This window comes from Parus major, chromosome 9 (genome assembly GCF_001522545.3).
Source record: "Parus major isolate Abel chromosome 9, Parus_major1.1, whole genome shotgun sequence".
In the NCBI taxonomy this organism is placed as follows: domain Eukaryota; kingdom Metazoa; phylum Chordata; class Aves; order Passeriformes; family Paridae; genus Parus; species Parus major.
The window spans coordinates 327,863-350,207 of record NC_031778.1 but is presented as its reverse complement, the minus strand read 5'-3'; the positions used below and the strand labels follow the sequence as shown (position 1 = coordinate 350,207).

General features: G+C 46.1%; 1 protein-coding gene and 1 long non-coding RNA gene across 11 annotated transcripts; one reads left to right on the top strand and one right to left on the bottom strand.

The window, feature by feature from the left end:
- Positions 1–387: 387 nt before the first annotated feature.
- On the top strand, positions 388–20,240 carry SAP130 (Sin3A associated protein 130). 6 transcript variants are annotated; one of them, XR_002002086.2, is made up of 22 exons: positions 459–540; positions 967–1,083; positions 1,883–2,118; positions 2,671–2,829; positions 3,897–4,008; positions 5,520–5,644; positions 6,399–6,523; positions 7,051–7,201; positions 7,396–7,486; positions 7,763–7,867; positions 8,893–9,034; positions 9,310–9,431; positions 11,734–12,036; positions 13,017–13,194; positions 14,432–14,536; positions 15,263–15,624; positions 16,950–17,198; positions 17,494–17,619; positions 18,308–18,411; positions 18,637–18,769; positions 19,072–19,185; positions 19,390–20,240. XR_002002086.2 is itself a non-coding variant. In XM_015637779.2 (21 exons), exons 2-21 carry the CDS (start codon positions 972–974, stop codon positions 19,546–19,548), a joined length of 3,180 nt encoding a protein of 1,059 aa, XP_015493265.1. In that variant the 5' UTR covers positions 388–469; positions 967–971; the 3' UTR covers positions 19,549–20,240. The 6 variants fall into 6 exon arrangements, 5 of the variants coding, with proteins under 5 accessions (XP_015493265.1, XP_033372768.1, XP_018863351.1 ...); XM_015637779.2 differs by lacking the exon at positions 18,637–18,769 and having other exon boundaries at positions 388–469; XM_019007806.2 differs by lacking the exon at positions 18,637–18,769 and having other exon boundaries at positions 472–540; positions 16,953–17,198.
- LOC107208847 lies at positions 15,232–22,313 on the bottom strand. Of its 5 annotated transcripts, none has more exons than XR_004498811.1 (6): positions 22,055–22,304; positions 21,789–21,947; positions 21,239–21,715; positions 20,259–20,316; positions 17,415–17,661; positions 15,232–15,558 (listed from the first exon to the last, which is right to left on the bottom strand). It is a non-coding gene; the product is annotated as an uncharacterized LOC107208847 (long non-coding RNA). The 5 variants fall into 5 exon arrangements; XR_004498812.1 differs by having other exon boundaries at positions 21,239–21,420; positions 22,055–22,294; XR_004498813.1 differs by lacking the exon at positions 20,259–20,316 and having other exon boundaries at positions 22,055–22,302.
- Positions 22,314–22,345: the final 32 nt, after the last annotated feature.

The window sequence follows — 22,345 nt, the reverse complement described above, 5'->3', positions numbered from 1 at the left end:
GCCCTGTCCTCTTGTCGCTTCCCAGGATGGGTATCGGGGACTTTGCGGCATGGGGGTGGCTGGCCGGCTGTGGAGAGCAAGGACGGGTTGCGGAGTTGGGGGCGGCGGCCGGAGCAGCTCCGGGGGGCGGCGCGGCGCGGGGAGGCGGGCCCGGGAGTGGCCGCGGCTTATCCCGCCCACCCCGCGTCCCCTCAGAGACCGCGCGGCCAATGGCGCGCTCGGGCACGGCACCGCCCCTTCCGCGCCTCGCGAGATCTGTGCCCGCCACAAGCCTAGCGTGGACTACATCTCCCGGCGGCCCCAAGGAGCGGGCTGGACAACCAATGAAACGCGGGAATCCAGGGTGGGTGGGGCTGGCCGGGGCCAATCAGGTGCGGGCAGCGGAAGCGGCGGAAGCGGCGCTCGGCAGCGGCGGCGACGCGGGGCGACCGGGCTCAGGGACCGGCGCACGGCACCGCCCCGGGCACAGGTACTGCCGCAGCCGGCGCACGGCATCACCCAGGTCTGCGGGCCGGGGGTGGCTCCGAGGAAGGGCCGCGGGTAGGGGGCGGCGGCCGCTGCTTCAGAGCGCGACCGCGGCAGGGGCGGGTAACGAGGTTCCGGCTGACGGAAGCGCCGCGGAGCGGGTTTCGCGAAGGGACGGCAGCAGGACAGGACAGAGCGGCGCGGCCGGGCCCGGCCCGAGGCGGTGGGGCCGTGGCGCTGCCGGGCACATCCGGGCCCTGCGGCTCATCGCGGCGGCGCGGCGGGGCGGGGCGCGCAGGGCGGGCTCTGATTGGCCGGCGCCGCCCCACCGCCATTGGCCGGGCGCCGCGCGAACCCGCCCGCGCGGGCGCGCCGGGGTGGGTGGGGCCGCGGGGCCGCGCCCGGAGAGCGGGAGGGAGGAGGGACGGAGGAGGGAGGACGGGGGACGGCGGCGCCCGGCCGAGAGAGTCGCGACATAACGGCCGCGCCGCCACCCCGCAGGTGACATGAGCTCGCAGCAGTTCCCCCGTTCGGGCGCGCCTCCCGCCTCCCTGGGACCAGCACCGCCGCCCATCCCCACCAGCGGCTCCGCCGGGATTATCGCCCCCGCCGCCACAGGTAAGCGCGATCCCGGCCCCGCGTCTGTCGGCTCCAGGGGCGGGGGGCGATCCCGGTCACCCCGCCCCGTCCATCACGCTTTTCCGCCTCGGGCGGGAGGGGCGAGGCGGCCCCGGCGGCGGCAGAGCTGGGAGCTGCCGCGGTTCCGCGTGGGGAGAGCCCCGGGTCAGTCAGGGCGGCTGGCGGCCCTGGCCAGCGCCGGCAGAACGGGGATGCGCCTTTGCCTCCGAGTGTCCGTGCGCAGCTGTCTGTCCCGCTCAGCTCGGTTCCTCTGTGTCCTTAGCAGAAGTGACGAGTGGACAGAGGGATTTCCATCTCATGAAGCTGGAAATGGGGTGGGCACAGTGGGGCAGCTCCTGCTGTCCCTGCCACGGTGACAGGTTTTCAGAAGTGACTGGGGGAGCAGCTTCATTTTCAGGAGGGTTTATACTTGTTTTTCAGCTCGATATTCAGATACATATTGCATTAAATGCAGAGTTTTTCGTGCTGTTTGATGTGGGATTTAATGGCAATTACTTAGATAATTAAATATTTTTCACTTGAAAGAAAAGTAAGTCAATCTTGTTTAAAGAAGCTATTTAGGTGGACTTCTCAGAGTTGACCCCAGATTGCCCATGGCCATCAGTTCTGAGGGGAACAGACAGAGGCAGTGCCAGAGTTCCCAGTGTTTTCATTACTGGGATATGTTTACTTGTAAGAGTGAACTTATTTAATTTAGATATTACTGACGTCTCATCTCTGACCTAGCGAGTGACTAGAGAGAACTTGTTAACACTCCTTACCTTTTGTTTTTCACTAGTGAGTGAGGAATCTAGTCGTGAGTCAGAAGTTACTCCCAGAGAGCACATGGGCCCCAGTGGCTCCATCCAGCCCCGCGAGGAGAAGCAGGAGCCCGTGGTGGTTCGGCCGTACCCACAGGTCCAGATGCTGACACAGCACCACCCTGTCCAGTCTGGTGCCCCAGTGACAGTGACAGCACCACCAGCACATTTGACTCCAGCTGTGCCACTTTCTTTTTCAGATGGACTTATGAAGGTAATGAGTGGATTCATCAGGGAAAAAGTACAATCTCTATGAGTTGGTGTTGAGAAAAAGTAAATTACACCAAAAGCTTCCCTGCTTTTGTTCCTAAAGCTTTCCTTGCATGCTTCTGCTAGCTGTGCAGTGCCTTGTGGCTTTGGGTGTTCCAGTTGATACACTTAGGACTTGCGAGTATTTCAGCATTATTTTTGAGGGGGGTGTATTTTGTTTATCTTTCAGGAGAACAGTGATTTCAAACAGTTTCTGAAGTCTTCCATTTTCTCTGCAGGATATAAAATTAACTGTTAATATCTAGTGTATGCAAGACAATACCATAGCCCTGGCAGACTCCACTGATGACTCATGCTAGAACCTGCATATTTTCAGGACAAAATACACCCTTGCTTTGTTTGGAATAATCAAATGTTCAGTAGCTTTCCTCTCCAAATATTTAGCCATAGTTGCATAAACTTTATCCTCAGGCTTTGACCCCACAGAATGATTGCTGCTTCAACACTGAGCTCTCATTTGAAGTTGCCAATGTTTCTGTTTTTCCATTTCTTGTAGCCTCCCTTGAAGCCCACCATGCCCAGCCGGCCCATTGCTCCTGCTCCACCCTCCACTCTCTCAGCTCCCACAAAGGTCCCTGGGCAAGTGACTGTGACCATGGAAAGCAACATACCACAGGCTCCAACAATTCCTGTGGCAACTATCAGTGGGCAGCAGGTCTGGTTTTTTGGTGGCTTTTCTGTTCCATCTCACTGCATGATCAGATCAATACAAGTAGAGCTGAGGGGGGCTTTTGCAGCAGAAGGGAAGGTAAAGAGAGCAGGTTTCCCTATTCAGTGCTACTGGTTGTTGGATCGGTGCTGCTTGGACCATTAAACTTCAGGCTCAGTTGTCACTGCTTCTTTGCAAAGCTGCTGCTTTGTTGGGAGTCATCCAGCTGAGATGGCACAGCCAGGCTGGGATGACAGAGCCATACCCAAAAGCTGTGTCTTTCCTTAAAGCTTCTGCTGTGTCAGTGTCACTTGGAGAATCTGCTGTAGAGAAACTGCTGGGATTCATTGTTACAGTGTTCTTCAGCTTCCTTGGGAGGAGTAGATCAGAAGAGATCATGAACAGTTCATGGGTTTGCACTGTGTTCTTATTGAACAAGGAGTGACAAAATTCGAGGGAGCCTGTGTAGATAATGCTTTTGAAATTTTTTTTCTCCTCTAACTTGACTGCAGAATCAGTACTGTTGACTTGAAAATAGTTTGTCAGAGCACTCATTACTAAAACTCTCAGGGATTTGATAAAATGCCTTTAGGTGGACTTGAGTTAGTCTGGCTAAAGATGTGCAGCAATTTTAGTGGATTTATCTTAAATTAATATTCCCAGGAAATCTAGAATTATTAAAAAAAAAATAAATAGATTTTGTTCCAGCATTTGCCAGGTTTCCGCCATTCTTTCAACTTTATTGGAGAGGTGGTATGAAACTATCCCTTAATGTCATCAATGCTAGAAGGGCCAACTCTGTGGTTGTTTGTGGGTAGCTGCTGAGCAACTGTCAGCCAAGTACCAACCACAAAACAGACCAATGAAACAGAGAAGTGTTTACATCAGGCTCTGTAACTTTATCTAGTACAAACACCTGCCTCTTTCTCCACTCAGCTTTTAATGCATGCAGTCTTAGTACACCACCTATTTCTCCAAAATCTCTTTTCTGTCTCTGAGGCTGGGATTTGGTAATTCTGTGGCCACTAATTTTTGTAAGCACAGCTGACTTGTTTTGTTCTTGACCTCTGCAGGGACATCCCAGTAACTTGCATCATATCATGGCCACCAACGTGCAGATGTCCATCATCAGGAGTAGTGCTCCTGGGCCTCCACTGCACATTGGAGCTTCTCATCTGCCCCGAGGTAAGGATCCAGCTGTGCTGTACCTGCCTTCTCTTCACAGTCTCCCACACCTCCAAAACTCTCCTCACTACTAATGCAGCTGTTTCTTCAGTTGTTAAAACTGCTAGCATCAGTGAGTGACTGCTGGCCTTTTAAGAATTATGTTGCCTTCAGCCATTTAGGGGAAGGACCATGTGACAGTGTTTAAAATGCTGGCAGATACTGACACATCAGTTATTCTAATTCTTTGCTGTTAATATAGTCAATACTTTCAACAAAAAAATATCCACTGGTAGAGACTCACCTGCCCTGCAAAATGTCATTGTACATTCTGGATGGCAGGTATTGCTCACCTGTGGCAGGGGCACATGGGCAGTTGTGAGCCACATTCTTTTATCACAGGACCACTCATGCACTCTTATGCGTGCTAGCACATCATATTGTGTGTGTTTGCATTTACCCCTGAGTTAAATGCTGGTGATAACTACAGGCTCTTGTTTCCCAGGATTTTGGATGCTACAGCTTGTAAAGCAGGAGATCAGCCCCTCCATGCAGCCCTGTGCTCAGTACAGCCTGTCAGATTTCTGACTGCAGCTTTGCTTTAGAAGTCTTACGGGTTAGGTTTGCAGTTCAGCTTTAAATTAATTTGAATTCTAAGTACCATTTGATAGTTTTATTTCCTTTTATGCTCAGTGTTATTTGCTCACTCGAGAAAAGGAAATTGGTGTGAGCAAAAACATAATCTTCTTTAGAGCAGGTGGAAGGACTGTGGAGGTTTAGCTGTAGCCGTAGCAGTGTTGTTCACCTGTTTCTGAGGGGACAGCTGCCACAGACTCTCAGTATACATTTTCTTTTTTCCATGCTCTTTTTATCTGGGTTTGAATATTAACTTCTAAGGTAGTAATTTCAATGGAGGACATGTACAGAAGGTATGCAATCCAGTCCATCAGCTCATTGCAAGGCTATTTGCCTGCTACTATGATATATTATGATCAGGAGTTAGCAGGTAGGAGACAAATTAATCAATTGCAGGTTTAAATGGAGTGGTTTTGGTCTTGTTTTTATGGGGAAGGCATAGCTGTTTGTTTTGTTTTGTGTGGTGTTTCCCTGTTCTTTTAGTTTCTTTCTTTTGCAAGTGTATTTTTCTTCTGAACTTCATCAGCTGCAGGGAGGTCATTGCTGTTTTCAGGTGACCTATTTACACATTGGCCCAGTAATCAAACTGAATTATTTCTACTGACTTCCATAGCTTGGAATAAGAAGACATGGGATTTGCAATACCAGACTATTACAGGGGAATAAGAAATACCTCTAAAGCAAACTAATTTAAAATCATACTTACCCCTCCACACTTGCTCTTGTAAACCTTATGCATATTTGTTGAAAGACGCATTTTTACATCAACATCACGTGAACTGACCTGAATATGAAATGCATTAGAGCTGAAACAGCAGCTGATGTCAAGGTCTGTCTGTGGTTGTGATGGAGCTGTTGGGTGCACAGAATTTTAACCCCCTTGCTTTCTTCCCCAGGTGCAGCAGCTGCTGCAGTGATGTCCAGTTCTAAGGTAACCACAGTCCTGAGGCCAGCCTCGCAGTTGCCCAACGCAGCCGCGGCCCAGCCAGCAGTTCAGCACATCATTCACCAGCCAATCCAGGCACGTAGCAGGCAGGCAGGCAGCTATGTGTAACCTCTCAGTGCCTGTTCACTGGGCTCAAACTACTGTCAGCTGTCTTCCTGGTCTATTTGCTGTATTTCCTTCATAGACTTGGTGGGTTTTAATCTGTCTCCAAAGTGCTTAGAAACTGGGAAGACAATTTTATTTGGACGCTCAAGTTTTCTTCAAATCTGAAAAGTCCAGTATAATATGCTGGTGTTGATTTACTGTTCAATAATCAATTGATGTAGATTTTTTGAAATCTCACTATAATATGCATCTGTATATCCTGGCTTTTGTATGTGTATAAGGAGAAGATTGTAGATCTTGTCTGCCTAGCAGTGCTAGTGTTCTGCCCTAGGATAGAGGGTTTAACATCTTCACAGTGTGCTTTCAGTTAGGATCCCAGTCACCTCTGACTTCATGTGTATTGGAATTTCTTTTCATTCTGAAGGGAACTGACCTTTGAATTTTTTTCTAAAGACCCTCAAGAGATCCAGTCTTGTTAACTTTGTTTCTTACTGGTTCCAGTACTGTATATGTGTTGAAAACCAGGACAGTTCTTAGGAGCTTGCAAATCAATTCAGAAAGATTGGAAATGTCTCAGAATGCCAAAACTTAGTGACGAGGTACAGGGAAGCCAGTGTTAATCAAGTCATTCCTGTTCTCTAAACAGCATAATTTCCTTTCTGAATATTCTCTGTTTGATGTTGTTTTTTTTTTGTTTGGTTTGGTTTTTTGTTTTTTTTTATAGTCTCGTCCTCCTGTGACAAGTTCAAGCACTATTCCTCCTGCAGTGGTGGCAACTGTCTCAGCCACGAGAGCTCAGTCCCCTGTCATAACCACAACAGCAGCACATGCCACAGAGTCAACCCTCAGGTAAAACCTACAGAAACTCTGTATTTGACAGAAATTGCAGCAAGGGGAAATGTTAATCAGCCAGAGCTGATAATCCTCTACTTGTGAGATGATATAAAACCAAAATAGTAATGCTTGCACAGTGCAAATCCTTGCAGTTCTGTGAATGAAAATGGGTATAAGCATGAACTGCTGCTCTGTTTTATGAGAAGGAAAGACCTTAATGAATGGCTTTTGAAGTCCTGCTCCCTGGACAGCAGAGTTTGTGTTGCAGGAACTTGTGGATATTTGGTCTGTATTTTTCACAAGGACACAGTGAAAAGTGATGCATGAATGCTGAAATTAAGTTCCCTTTATGAAGAGCTATGATAAGACTGCCCACCTGGCTGGGTACATAGGGCAGATGAGGACAGAACATATTGCTTTGCCATGTGATTGACAGCAGTGCTGCTGTCACTGGGGAGGAGACTGAGGCCTGCTGTGTGTCCCTGTCTTTCATATTCAGTATCCACATGGTTATCTTGATGATTACTTTGCTTCCTCCCCAGTCGCCCCACGCTGTCCATCCAGCAGCACCCGCCTTCTGCCGCCATCAGCATCCAGCGGCCGGCGCAGGCGCGGGACACGGCCACGCGGATCACGCTGCCCTCGCACCCAGCCATAGGCACACAGAAACCACAGCTCCACACCATGGCTCAGGTAAGCTGCAAGCACCAGAGAACCCTCTTGCTGCTTCTTGACATCTCTTTTGTTTAGAACTTGCAGGATGATTACATTTTGGAGAAGAGTTAGTATGAGTTAGAAATTAATGTTCTGTACGGTCAGTGCAAGATGATTCCAAGTATAGATGTTAAGTGTAGTAGTCTTCTAACTTTGAGAATTTCTTTTCATAGAAAACCATTTTCAGTACTGGTACTCCAGTGGCAGCAGCAACTGTGGCACCTATTTTGGCAACGAATACCATTGCTTCAGCAACCACAGCTGGTGAGTATTGATAATGTTGTGTGAGCATCATTGTGAGGGGCGGGGTTTCTTGCTTTTTGTTGTCTTTCTTTGAATTTAGAACCAAATAATTCTTGAGCAAGTATTTTTTCGTTGTAAAGACTGCATTTGGAGGTGCATGAGCCAGCTTCTGGAGAGAAATGACTGAGTTCTTCAGGGAGGTTGTCTGGTTTGGGGGTTTTGCCCTCTTTAGGATGTAGATAGCTGGCATGGTAGCGCTCCAAAGAAAGATCTATTAAGTTTGTTTTTTTCCTTCAGGTTCTGTTTCTCACACCCAAGCGCCTACAAGCACCATTGTTACCATGACAATGCCCTCACATTCTTCCCATGCTACAGCTGTCACGACCTCAAACATCCCAGTTGGTGAGTGATTTCAGTTCTCAGAAGAGTGTGTAACTGATGCTTCAGCTTTTCTCTGTACGCTGGAAGTGTTTGTGCATGTTAGCAAATTAAGGAGGGAAAGAAAAGCAGTTCAAGCTGGGAGAAACAAATTAACAGGTCTGCTGTTCTAAGTTTTTTTAATACCAGGAAGAAATAAATGTTCTAGGAGGACCAGGTCATAAAATGGCTAATTTACTTTCTCTGTTGAATTTTTATACAAACTTGGGCCTTTTGGCGTTTCAAAACCTGCACTGGATACTCTACAAGTTTTAACTACTTGGTGATAGACTATGGCTTTCATAGTTGAGTTTCTAAGGTACTTCATGTGCTTCTTGAGGTATTAGGTGTAGCCTAGCTGGATTTGATTAGTGTGTTTACTTGAATGTAAAACACAAAGGCCTAAAGGTGGGAACTTTATTTGCCTGGATGTGGAATGTGCCTGAGATGTTTCCTACAGAACTGCATAAGTTTCCTTTTGTTCATCTGTTTTTCTACTGACCTCCTTGTTCTTTGGAAATCTTGTAATCTCTTCTCCAACCATAAATTTCCAAAGAGTGAAGTTTTATCTCATACATCTGTGTTTCTTGTAAAGCTTTTGTATGTGTTTTCTTCCTTTTTTGTGGCCTCTGGCCACAGACACTTGTCTGCCTTGGTCTCATGTCCCTTGATCTCTGCTTTCAAAACTCAGAAAACTTGTTTTTGACATCAGAATGGTTTGGGCTGATCCTAAAAGAAATTAACTTAATCTGAGCACTGAAGTGACTTTTGTTAGCAAGTATAATTTATATAAGTACTAAGAATATCCATCCATTCTGATATAAATTGATGAGAAATGCTTTGTTCTTTTACGTTTAATAATAATCTGTGGATGGGGTGGGTTGTTCTGGGTGGAGAGGGCAGGGAGTAGTGTTGGTTGTTTCATTTGACAAGGTCATTGATCTTGCCTTTGCAGTGTTTACTAGCCTTTCCTTTGACTGTCAAGTGATGACATGTTTGTCTTTGTGCAGCTAAAGTGGTTCCCCAGCAAATCACACACACTTCTCCCCGGATCCAATCTGATTACACAGCAGAGAGGAGTAACCTCATACCTCTGTCCAGCCACCGAGCATCTCCAAACCCAGTAGCCATGGAAACCAGAAATGACAACAGGTAGGCACAGAACTAACAGCTCTACCAATGAGACTGTATGTGAGTAGGGCTTGAGCGCCCTGCTGCTTTTCTATGTTCTGCTGTGGTGGAAATAACGTTGTAAAACCTGGGTGGGGGGAGAAAAGGGGATTTGGTAGTTTTGAATCAATTATGATAGTTGAGGTAACTGATAGCTTATGACAGATGAGATTGGAAAGCACAGGGAGTGCTAAAGGGCAGGTGTTGAAGGTTACCTGTTGAATTTGTGTAACACTTGCTCTCTTTGATGCCTGTAGGCAGTCGGTGCCTGTCCAGTTCCAGTATTTCTTACCTACCTACCCCCCCTCTGCCTACCCTCTGACTGCCCACACCTACACCCCCATCACCAGCTCCGTGTCCACCATCCGCCAGTATCCAGGTAAGCCCAGCTTGGGGCAGGCAGCCTTGGGTGCTTTGTTGAGCTTTTAGCTTACAGATGTGCTTTAGTGATGGAAAGAACTAAAAGGATTTGCACTTGGCTCTGACAATTAGTCACAAAATGATTTGTTGAAAGAGGGGAAAACTTGTGGATAAGGGGTGCTGAACTACTTCAGAACCACTAAACCCAGCTAATAGCATTTTTCTCAGGAGTTTCATGTTTGATATCCCACAGGTTGTGTGACTATAAGTAAAAGTTTTGAGCCTACAAATCAAAACAGTTTGGCTCCTCCAAACCAAGCCAACTCTTAGATACATCTTCATTCCCTGGTGTTCTGATAAGCTCTTCTAATACCTTTTCACGTGAATGTACATTTTGAGAGAGAAACCTGAACCAAAAAGGGAAAAAACTAATTTGCATTACACACTTCCATTAGTGCTCTGTTCAGAAAAAATGGAGCAATTATTGTATTTGAAGAGTCACAGTAATTTGCAGTCAAAAAAATGATGCACAACCCAAAATTATCTCATTCTGTGACAAAATTTGGGACATTTTTACCTTACCAAGTCATTCAGGGCTGTTCTCTATAATGTGATAATTTCCTCTATCCAGACTGCAAGAACATGCATGATGTGGATTTTCATGGCATATCTGTGCTGGCAGCATGTTACCTGTGAGCAGTACAGAGGAAATTCAGAAGGACTGTGAGGCGGCAAAGCCCATTTTTTGAACAGGGAAGCGTAGAATCATAGGGTTCTTTACGTTGAGAAAGACTTCGAAGATCATCAAATCTAACCATTAATCCAGCACTCCTAAAGCCACCCCTAAACCATTTTCTCAAGCGACACATCCACACATTTTTTAAACGCTGCCAGGGATGGGAACTCCACCACTTCCCTGAGCAGCCTGTGCCAAGGCTTAACAACCCTTTATGTGAAGAATTTTTTCCTAATATCCAATCTAAACCTTCCCTGACAGAACATAATTGCAGACAATCAAGGGTTCCAGTTCTTGAGGCACAGCGGGGTGGTGATAGGCTAGTGGTCATTTGTATAAATGCAGAGGTACGTTCTTTGTGGGGAGCTTATTGACAGAGACATTTTACTTGTTAAATTGACTTGAAGAATCCATGGAAGGTATTAATTATGGCAGCTGGTGGTGGCAACTTAAAGCAGAGCATTCAGGGTATGAGGAGGGAGGTACACCTATGCTGAGCACAGCTGGGTGAGGGTACAGAGGAGACTATAAAAAAGATTACTGAGATAAGCAGAGTTAATGCAGAATTTTGGAGGAAGAATGTTGGCTCCAAATGCTGGTTGTGTTTTACTTAGTATCCTAAAAGGATTTTGTTGGATAGAAAGTTTTGCAGCAACAGTGTTTTGAGAAAGAGAATAAATGTGCCACACTTGATACAGAGCCATTTTCAGGGACCTGGTTTCAGTTTTTGACGCCTGTTTTTAGTGTCTGGTCAGCACAAGAACTTGATGGAAATCCTGTGACAACGATAAAACCAGCTTGTTCTGCGTTGTTAGCAAGCAAGGCCATTGTTGGCGAGTTCACACTTGCATTCTGTGTGTGGTTGCAGAAATCCTGGTGCAGCTCTGCAGAGCCTGGAAATCTGGAGATGCAGGGTCTGCAAGTGGTCCAATGGTATTATTTAAGTGCTGCATGGGAGAACAATACATTGTATAGTGGACCTGAAAACGTGGAATCAGTTGTTTAGAGCTGTGAATTGATTTAAATGAATTGAGCTACTTAGAGAAGGTGTATTGTTTGGGACAGTACTCTGCCACTAAAGGATAATTGTATTCATTTGAGCTGTGGGATCCAGCCTATCAACTGTGAGCCCTGTTCTGATGCCAGATAAGGTTGTGTTCAACTTCAGAGTTGAGTCAGCTTCAGAGCACAATAAATTACTTAGGTTTCTGATACTTTTAATCTATTTTTTAAGCAGTAAAAAATGCCAGGTGTTGGTACTTACAAGCACTGTGAAATACAATAGTGAGCAAAAATAGAGCGCAGCATTCTGAGACTGAAATTTGAGTCTACCTAAAAGCAGGGTTAAACTGATCTTTTCTCTCTTACTGCAATTGGAAATAAAAAATGAAATTAAAATCAACAGTAATGTTTAATTCCTTAGGCAGACAATCTTCTCTACTCTTATATTTACTACTGCAACAAGCAGACTGGCAAATTAATTTTTCAAAGCAAAAAAAAGAGTCTTTGAAAAGTTAGTGTTTGAGTAAGAGGTGGTAGGGGAAACTGAGGTTACCTGCTGGTGAGGTGTCTGTGTTGCTCCCAGTTTCAGCCCAGGCACCCAACTCGGCCATCACAGCTCAGACCGGTGTCGGAGTGGCCTCCACTGTGCACCTGAACCCCATGCAGCTGATGACAGTCGATGCATCTCACGCCCGGCACATCCAGGGCATCCAGCCCGCCCCCATCAGTGCCCAGGGCATCCAGCCCGCCCCCATCAGTGCCCAGGGCATCCAGCCAGCGCCCATTGGAACCCAAGGACTGCACCCTGCTGCACCCATGGGCACGCAGGGGCTGCAGCCAGCACCCATCGGTGCCCAGCAGCCACCGGGTGACACCAAGACCTCAGGTAAGAGCAAACCAGGCAAGCCCTCACTTCAGAGTGAGGCAGAGCAGCTGAGCTGCTGTCCTGCACATTCAGCTCTGACTGATGGTGGTGTTACAGTCCCTGCAGTCCAGAGGTGAACACTGAATACATGCATGCACATATTCTCCCAGCAAATATCTGCTGCCCATTTCTGAAATGATTTAGTTTTAAAGTGTGCTGGGTGGAGCGTATGGGTAGCCTTGGATGGGTTACTTCAGTGGAAAAGACTGGTGATGTCTGACCTTAAACAAATGCCTTCAATAAGGCCTTGTAGGAAAAGTAATTTACAAGTGAGCAGTATTTGCCAGCTGTGCATTAGATCCCAGGAGCAATTAGAATATAGCCAGGTACCTTCTGCTGTTGATAACCTGATCTTGAGCTGTGACAGAAACCATCTTTCAGTATAAATGATTGGTCTGATGAAGCCACAACAACTTACTGGAGGAATGGGATCCAAGAGAATATGCTTGCATTCTGCAAGTTGCATAGCTGGCAGGCAGTGCACAGTGACTTCCTGGCTGTCCACATGCTCTACATCCCTCATTTGGCCAAACAGGCTCTGGCAGAAGGTCAGAATGCAAACACAGCTGATGTAGTTTATGTACAACTGGCATGTGTTGCCACGTGGGCTCTACCACTAGTGCTGCTCTGTTGACCCAGTTGTGTTGGTGATCTCCCTAGTGATTTCTGCCTTTTCTTTGCCTTCTGGATTATTTCCCTAGAAGCGGTTGTGAGGCAGGAAGTAGTTTCTGTATTCCCTGTGGAAGGTTCAGCGATCAGATTGCTTGAGGCAAAGGTACTGCTTACAAAAGAGTCTGGAATACTGGAGTTACAGACTGAGGGACTCAGAGAGTGGACAAAATGTACTCTGCAGACACCTGCTTTGTCATCACATTCCATTAAGTAACTGCTGCTTTCCTGTCTCTTTTCCACTCTGCTGTGTCCATGTCCGTCCTTCCCAGCAGTAGTCTTGGCAGATGGAGCCACCATTGTAGCTAATCCTATTAGCAACACATTCAACACTGCTTCTGCAGCAACTACAGTTGTGCAAACCCACAACCAGAGTGCCAGTGCCAGTGCTCCAGCCCAGGGCTCCTCCCCACGCCCGAGCATCCTTCGCAAGAAGCCAGCCACGGATGGGTGAGTAGAGCTGAAGGTGACACGTGGGTGACACTTCTGTGCAATCCAGCCCAGCCAAATGGAATCATTTCAGTGGAGATAAGGAAGACTCTAGCAGATTATATTCAGCAATGGTTGCAAGTAACCTGCTGATCAGTGAAACAGTTCTTCTCTTCCCCCAGGGTAGGATAAAGTTTTCTGCAATGTCAGTAATAAAATGAGAAGAAGGACAGTATGTCTTCTAGGTCTTGAAAGTGACCTTTTGAGGAAAAGTGGATTTGAGGCTTTTTGGCTTAGTGTGATAAGAAGAAAGAGTTCATAGTCTACTAAAATTAGAATTGGGTGCTTTGTCTTCATTGCTTTTCTTGGAAGAATATGTGGATGAGTGGAAATTAGTACCCTGCTGTGAAATCTGATTAGGAAAAAGGGAGGGAGTAACTTAAAATATTTTATGTTGCCTGTCTATTTTTAAATGCCTTAATAAAGAGTCAAGAGACAACTTCAGAATTAACAGTGCATTTCCTCCCAACTAGCAACTGAAAACGTTTGGAACTAATGTGTCCTGTGAATTACAATTGCATCTTTTTTATGTGGGTGGAAACTTTCTTTAAGGCAGAGAAGCTGCAGGCTGTAAAACTGAAAGAGAAGTTAAAGAGTCAGGTAGATCACTAAAGACTGTTCCCATTTGAGAGGCTGATTATTTTGGACAGCAGTTTGACTTTCAGTCATACAGGAGACTAAATAGTCTCTAAAATACCTTAATTTGCCTTGTCATCCTAATATCCACACTCGGGCCTTGAGGTGCTGGAGTCAGGCTCTGGCAGTCGGGTCCAGCTAAAGGGAGCAGGTGTCCATCTGAGTGCTGTTTAGTTCCAGATGATTTGCTCAGTCTTGAAGCCAGAGTGCTGGACAGCAGCATGGCCAGACCCCTTTGTGCACTGCTGAATCCTGGCACTTGCAGCAAAGTGTTCTCACTGACGAGATGAAAGTAACGCTGGCGTTCTTGGAGAAGCCCTAATATGTGTGAGACTAGGCCAGAGCAACTAATCTTTTCTTTTAAAAGAAAATAAAATGCCTAATTTGAAAAGTAAAATGAGACTCTTTGTGTAGAAAATTGGTTACGCTGAAGACAGAGAGCAGTGCTACAGCCACATAACTGCTGTCCTGGTTTGTGTAAGAGAGCTGATTTCTTTGCCCTCAGGGGTGTCTGTCTTTGCAGCAGGGAGGTGGGAATCCTACATCTGTGTGTCTCTTTCAGGCTGGCAGTCCGGAAAAGTTTAATTCCCCCGCAGCCACCTGAAGTGGCCAGCACACGTGTGGAGAGCACCATGCGAAGCACGTCTGGATCACCAAGGCCTGCTGGGTACGACTTTGGGAACAGCCAACTGCAGCATAATAGTTTCATTATATTAGTTTGAGTTCTCTTCTTTGGCTATTGGAGCATTTTTCCTTCTTTTGGGAAACAATTTGTTTTGGATTTGTGACAAACAGCCTCAACAAGTTCTGCTGTTTGTGAAGCTGAGGAAATTACCTTTGAGAGCTGTGGTGATGAGCTTTCACAGAAACAAAAATCCTCTGCTATTGTAGTGGGAGACAGGCCTCAAAACGTTTTTCTATAGTACTTGAAAATTGATGCTTAGGAAAGGTAAATGCAACTTCTGCCCTCCTTCACCTGAGTTCAGAGGCCTTACAATTTGTTGTTTTATTACTGTAAACCACAATGGGAGCTCCTGCAGAGGATGGGGCCAGTACAGTTTTGGGTAAAAGTTCCTTTTGGCTGCATTGTAAAACTGCTTTGATCCTTTTACAAGTATTTTGAAGTTACCTGGAATTAGTCATGAGATTTGTTTGTCACAGTGAATGGAAAAAAGTAGTATCTGTAATCAATACAAAGGATTAGAAAGGGAGAGAAGGAGGAAATATAACTGAGATTAAGCCTTCTCCTGTTGTTAAACACCTAACTGAGCCAGGTGGGTGTACAGGAAGAACTGGATAGCCTGACTCCAGTTTGGCTCGTTCCTTTAGTGCTGGGTGCATACAACCGAGACACAGTTCCCCTCACTTTGCTTTGCTTTTATTTGTGCTGCAGTGGCAAGCCAAAGCCTGAAATCCACGTGTCCATGGCCACCCCAGTGCCTGTGTCTATGGAGGCGGTGTGTAACCAGGGTGGTGAGCAGCCCACTATCACAGTGCCCCCAACCTCCCAGCAGCCCCCCTCTGCCATTCCGACGATCATCGCGGCCGCCAGTCCCACCTCCCAGCCTGCAGCAGCACTGTCTGCCATTCCAGGAGCTGTTCCAGCTGCTCCACCAACTTCCACCACCATCGTGGCAGCACCTGCTCCTCCATCCACCATGAGTGGGGCCCTGTCAGCGGTGCTGGGCCCTGTAGTACCAGAGATCAAAATCAAAGAGGAAATGGAGCCTATGGACATCATGCGACCAGTATCTGGTAGGTGGCTGGGAATCATCAGGGTGCTTTTTCAGTTTTTGAGACAGCAGGGGAATTAAGAGGATTTCAACGTTTTTCATCTTGAAAATGAAAGGACATCTATTCCACGGTAGCACAGAGTACCAGAGTTCCCATATGCTTCATAAAGATCTTTTTTTGCTTTTTCCTAATCTGCCATGAAATCACTAGTTATTGTGGCTGCTTTGTACATGTTCAAATGATCCAACTCCAAAGAGTCTGTGTGAATTTCTTGCCTAAAATGTACATTTTCAGCAGTGGTACCAACATACTGTGGAACAGCTCAGTTAAATTAAATTTGTTTACACATCCTACTGTCCAGTGGCCTTTCTTGTATGTGAGGAACTTCTGGCCAAAGTAGGACTTCCTAGGGCCCTCATGTGACTCGTGCATATTTTTCTCTAGAACTTTTCAAAATGTTCATTATATTGCCTTACTTATCCAGCTTGGCCACGGTTGCTATCAAATGGCATGGTCAGTAAATTCAGATCCTTACAGATCTTACTGGGCACTATATAGTGGCAGAGTGCTAGGAATTCATCCCATGTTCGTGGGTTTCAGAGTTCATGTTTAGCTGTTGGTTTTATCACTCTCCTTGAAGCTGTGTGTTGTCCTTTGAGAAAGCAACTCCTTGCTGCAGATGTGTCTGAAGCATGGGCAGATAGCATTAAGCTCTTTGGGGTTCTTCTGTCTCTTCCTGGTATTTGTGGCAAATTTGTCAAGAGATCCCATCCCAGAAATGTTGTGCTGCAGCCTTGGTCATGGCTGATTGTCCCTCCAAACTCAGGGAGTGTTCCCTCAGACTGCCTGCCACACTGCTGCCAGCTGCACAGGTGTGCTGGTTTGTGCAGTGACCTGCTGAGCAGTGCTGAGGGCTTGGCAGTACAAGCAGACTCTTGCAAGAAGTGTCCTGCAGTCCTGCTTTGATTCCATCTGACTCTGCTATCAGGAGAGAGGAGGGATTTGCTTACTGTGACAGTGGCCTGTGCTGGTGTACATACGGAGGGGTTTTTTTACAGTAACACAGATGTTAGCATGACATTTTTGTAACATTAAACTAACATAAGCTTCAAATAGGAAGCAACTAAGGGACAATTGGCTCTGCTCTCATTCTTCAAGTATATAAGACACTAAAGACTTTTGCCTACAGGCTTGTGCTAATAATTACTGCTGGCTTAATATCTGGGCTGTTGGTACGTGCCACACTCCTCACAGAAACAGAAGCTACTGCTGGAGGTGTAGTGTTCAATCAATATGTTATCTTCCCACTGCTGATGGTGTGGGTTCTTCTCTTTCCTTCCTCTCAGCAGTCCCTCCTTTGACTACAAGTACTGTGTCTCCATCTTTGGCACTGCTGGCCAACAATCTTTCCATGCCTCCAAGCGATTTGCCACCTGGTGCCTCACCCAGAAAGAAACCCCGTAAGCAGCAGCATGTCATCTCCACGGAGGAAGGGGACATGATGGAAACAAACAGCACTGATGATGAGAAATCCACTGCCAAAAGTTTGCTGGTGAAGGCAGAGAAGCGAAAGTCCCCTCCAAAGGAGTATATAGGTAATGACATCTCTGATGTCTTTTATCTTATTCAGGGGGTCTGTATTTTCTCTTCTGTTTGTTTCTCAGAGAAGGTGCTCTGTCACATTCCTACTTCCTAAATATGAGTAACAGAGAATCCAAGTATCTGTTCCTCACCACTTTATGTATAGGGCTGGGAAAATGTCAGGGAAAATGAATTTTCTCAACACACATTTTGTATGAGGTGGCACTTACTGATCTGCTTCTGGAGTTCTTGTGGGTGCCAGCCCGGTTTTACTCCTCAATAATAATGTGGTTCTGGATCCTTTTGTAGATGAGGAAGGTGTAAGATACGTCCCTGTGCGTCCCAGGCCGCCGATCACGCTGCTCCGTCATTACCGCAACCCCTGGAAAGCTGCGTACCACCACTTCCAGAGATACAGTGACGTCCGTGTCAAAGGTCAGCCTCTGCATGGAGCACAAGGAGGCTACACAGAATTACCTGTAGTTTTGTAAATGAAAAAATGGGGTGGTTATTGATAGATCTGCTTATGTGCAGTGAGAGAAACTTGCTCACAAAAGGTATCCTCATAAAAGTGATCTGACTGCGGTGACGGGCTCCAGCTGAGTTTTCTCATTTGCCACGTAACACTTGCCAGTTTAATCACAAACATTCTGTATTTAGTGTAACTAGTCTTGTCAAGTAACAAATGAGCTTTTAAAGAAGACTTTTTTACCTAACACAAGGAAAACAGAGACCACATACTGTCTTCCAGACATTTTAGACTTTTTAAGCAGACTGGGTTTTCACAACTGTGGAAGTACACCTAAGAGAGAGTAGAAGTAGTACAAGATGGACCACTTACTTGTTTGTGCCAGGTGTTGGAAACATTGAGCACTATGTTCTTTAAATGAGAAAAGAATGGGTTATGATATAATCTTTCTGAAAGTACAGATAACCTGTTAAACAGAGCAGCAGTCAGGTACATGGCAGATGGGAACTCACTTTCCTGTCTGTATCAAAATGTTGCTCATTTTAATTTATTAGGATGTACGTTGAGCAGAACTTGGGTTGCTGTTGTTTGAGAGGAGAGGCGTGGCCAACTCCTGAAATTTGAATACTGTATTCTTGTGTTTCCTGGTGACAGAAGAGAAGAAGGCCATGCTGCAAGAGATTGCCAATCAGAAGGGTGTGTCCTGTCGTGCACAAGGGTGGAAGGTCCATCTCTGTGCAGCGCAGCTACTACAGCTGGTAGGTGCATGGGGCTTGGAGGTAACATGGGGGTACATGAAGCTGTGTAAGACAGGAAGACGTTCTTACAAATTCAGTACATCGGGGTAGCCTAAAGGAGCTGGTGTGTAGAGCCCAAAGGGAGTGGGACTTGCTTTCCCCTTTCTCAGGAATGTGGCATAAGTGGCTTGGAAACTTGGAGTGTTGGTTTTGATCCAGACATAAGAGCTGATGTATTTTGTACAGATGATCAAAACTGGCAACTCCCTCCTGCTGATGCACAGGTCTGAAGAAGCGTCTGTTTGGGATGGTGCGGCTGATCTGAGGAGGCAGCACTGATCCACATTCCTGGATGCTTCTGTTTCAGGTTGGGGGTGAGGTAGGTGCTCTGCATTTTAGCACCAAACTCCCCAAAACCTCTGCATTCCTGGAATAGTATCGTGAGCAGTAGGGGAAGCAGTTGTGGTAGGATCCATGTTTCTTCAGAAGAGGAGCAATCCCATAAATAGGATGTTAAGAGGAATGATAGTGCCACATTTTGTCAGAGGCTCCATCTTCTGAATCACTGACAAGAGCAGCTGAGAGGGGACTGGATTATCACTGTTTCTGTTTAGCTTTAACGTGGGCAAGTGTTTGCCAGCTTGGCAGTGACCCTTCTCATGAAGGGCTGATGTCTTTTAGACAAACCTGGAGCACGATGTGTATGAGAGACTGACTGCCCTGCAAGAGGGACTCATTCCTAAGAAAAAGGCAGCGACCGATGACGACTTGCATCGAATCAATGAACTGATACAGGTGGGTCCTGTGGCCTCCCAACCCAAAACCACACCCTTGGTTACAGCACATCCTACTGCTGTTAGTAAAAGCTAAAGCTGCCCAGAAAAACCCCATGTGGGTTCACTTCCTGTGTCATCACTTACAAGGGGCACAGGAGGGAAATGGAAAAGTGCACTGCTTAGAGCAGGAATCCAGCAGTTAATGACAAGTGTTTCCTTTCAGGGGAATATGCAGAGGTGTAAACTCGTGATGGATCAAATCAATGAGGCTCGAGACTCCATGCTAAAGGTCTTGGATCATAAGGATCGTGTTTTGAAGCTTCTAAACAAGAATGGAACTGTCAAGAAAGTGTCCAAATTGAAGCGAAAGGAGAAGGTTTGAACGCAGATTAATGACTTTGGAAATGGAGAACATGTGCAGAACGGAGCTGAACCTTTTTGTAGTTTGGGTTTATTTTTAAGCAGAGCATCGGAATAAAAAAGGATGAGTTTAGGGAGCGGATGGACACATGAAGCCTAGTGACCTGAAGGGATTGTCCTTGATCTTGTCATAATGAACAAAGATTTCTCTCAGGCTCATCCCTTTTTTAAGTCTTTCCAGTCTCACTGTGTCAGGTATGGACCCAGCTGTAAGGCAGGAGGTTGTGCAGGGGACTCCAGGAGGCTGACATAACAGCTATGGACCCAGACAGCAGCCAAGCTTCCAGCAGTGGAAATGGCACCTCTTTGTTACCCCATTCAGTTCTCATTCTGACCTTCCAGTGTCTAAAGCAGCCTTCTTACACCAGTGCCACCGCACTAGGGGATCTGCCACCAAGAATCTCCAGCAGTTCAGAAGTCCTAGCTGTCAAGATTAAAAAAAAAAAAAAAAAAAGAAAAAAAAAAAGAAAAATAAAAGGGGGGAGGGGGGAAATAATTTCAAAGTGATACTGTAGTGTCTGTGTCTGTGTTGGTGCTCTGGGATACTTGTGTCGAGGTACCTCTTGCAACAGAGGTGCTATAGCTGGTGTAATGTTAATTGTACGTACCACATACATCCTAAAAACATGAATAAAGGAATTGGAAGGTTTTGTATGTGAGAAGTTTGCGTACCTTTGTACCAGTGAAACTCTTCAAGCTATAAACTTGAAAATGAAGCTTTGGAGGAAGCCTGAGGGGAGAAGAAAGAGCATGTTGGGAACTAGCCAGCACCCTGTGCTGTGGAGGGTGAATAATGGCAGTTCCTAGTTCAGGTCCTAAAGATGAAATGGGGATCATCCCCCATGCACTAGTGCATTTAACCTTAACATTTTAGAAAAATTGCTAAATCAGTTCATTTTTGGTCTCCTCAGCTGGGAACTTAAGTGTCATGAACTAACTCTGTTAAGAATATATTCTTTTCCTCATCCAGTTATAGTGCTGTTATCTTGCCTTTATTCAGAACTGAGCTCTTTCAGAACTTAATTTTAAAAACATAGTATTTAATTCTTATTTTCTGATTTTTATAGTTAGAGAAGTAAGTAGAATATCCATATTCACACGGTTTCTGTGTTTTTCATTCAAACAAAGTTTATTTCAGCTTTGGATGGTAATCTTTCATATTAGCTTGATTTTGCTTTTTCAAATGAAACCACTTCCATTGTAAGATACAATTCTAATAGAATAATATTGTAGCTTCGATATTAGGAAAGTTACAGTAATTGTGTGTGTATATGTTGAAATTAAAAGCGGAGGTAAGATCAGAAAAGGAGGGAATTAAATTGCTGCTGTCACCTCACATTTCTTGTGCTTCAGGAACAGAAGAACATGCATAACTGGTCAAGTATTTGATGTTGTCAGGGTAATAAATCATCTTGCCAACACTCCCAGATTCCTAAGGACTCTACAAGAAGCTCTCTGGTGATTATGAAGTGGACTTTTGTAGGGTTGGGAACTATTTCATATCTTGGCAAAGGTGTTTTAGGTGCAATCCAAGGCATTACCAACAAGGAGTGAGGTATGTGGCAGGGTGGGGGTGAAGAAGGGAGGGAATGATTCTTGTAAACACTGCAAAAGTTAGGAACTCGCTCTTGATTTGTTCTGAGTATTCTCACCTGATTCTTTGTAACCTTAGTTTTCATAAGTTGGTATTCAAGGCTGCCATCTAGACTTAAAAGGATGATGCTGTTCCGTAACGTGAGAACTGTAGTAATTACAGTGCTGCTCTTGTGCTGTGGAAACCACGTAGATTCTGGAATGTTGAAGGCCAGGAGCAAACTGTAGCAGGTATCCCAGGCTGTGGCAGGGGGTGGAAAAAAACAAGCTTTTGAAGGTCCTTTCCTACCTAAACCATTCTGTGATTCTATTCTATATATAGATATACAGCAAGGTCCATAGAGATTCAACCAGATTTTTCCAGCTCATATTTTTATGCCTCTTATTTATTTCTTAAGCTTCAATCAGAAATGGCATAAATTCCATTTTGCAGTCTTGAAAGGGTTTAGCCAGTTGGTCTCTTGGGGTTGAATGTGCAGTGTGGGTACTGTAGACTATGCAAAGTTTGCTCTTCATTTTGCCCCTGTGTTTCACCGCTGTTGTCAGAAGGGAAGTAGGAATGAGCTCTGTGGTTTTCTCTAGCCCATCCCTAATGTACAGCAAACCCACCTCGTACAGCCACAGCAGCCCTTGTCCTCTGCAGTGGGTGACTCCAGACCGCCCGCTGCCAGAGAATTCTCTCAGGGTGGAATACACAGCCTCTATTTCTACAGGATGTCCTCAACCCCTGGACGAAGTCACTAATTTTCTGCTTTGTTTTTTATGGTGCTGTGAAGAAGGGTGGAGGGTAGGATTTGACAGTTGGAAATACTAAACAAGTAATTTCTGCGTTGGTTCCCTTGTGCTATGGATGGCTCCTGCCACAAATTCCTTACCCGCGGCTGTAACTGAAGCCGTCCTCACACTCCCCGAGCCGCTCTCCCCTCACGCCCACCGGCCCCGCGCGCCGGGCCGCACCAACGCTCCGGGCACCGGGGGGGAGAGGAGACTCCCCCGCTTTGAGCCGCGCAATGGACGCTCCCCGCTTCGCGTCCCTCCCCCTAATGGCGTCATCGCTCCCGCTGACCAATGGCAGTGCGGAGCTGCTGCCGAGTGACGTCCCCGTCCCCGGAACTGTTTGTTCCCGCACGTGCGGTGCTCACGTGACGGGGAGGGCGCGGAAGCGC

Bases quoted from the DNA above. Each gene is read 5' to 3' on its own strand.
- SAP130 (XM_015637779.2), top strand. From the start codon at position 972: ATGAGCTCGCAGCAGTTCCCCCGTTCGGGCGCGCCTCCCGCCTCCCTG. The intron at 4,009-5,519 runs GTAAGGATCCAG...TTTCTTCCCCAG, and splicing joins AGCTTCTCATCTGCCCCGAG to GTGCAGCAGCTGCTGCAGTG. The intron at 19,186-19,389 runs GTGGGTCCTGTG...GTTTCCTTTCAG, and splicing joins GAATCAATGAACTGATACAG to GGGAATATGCAGAGGTGTAA.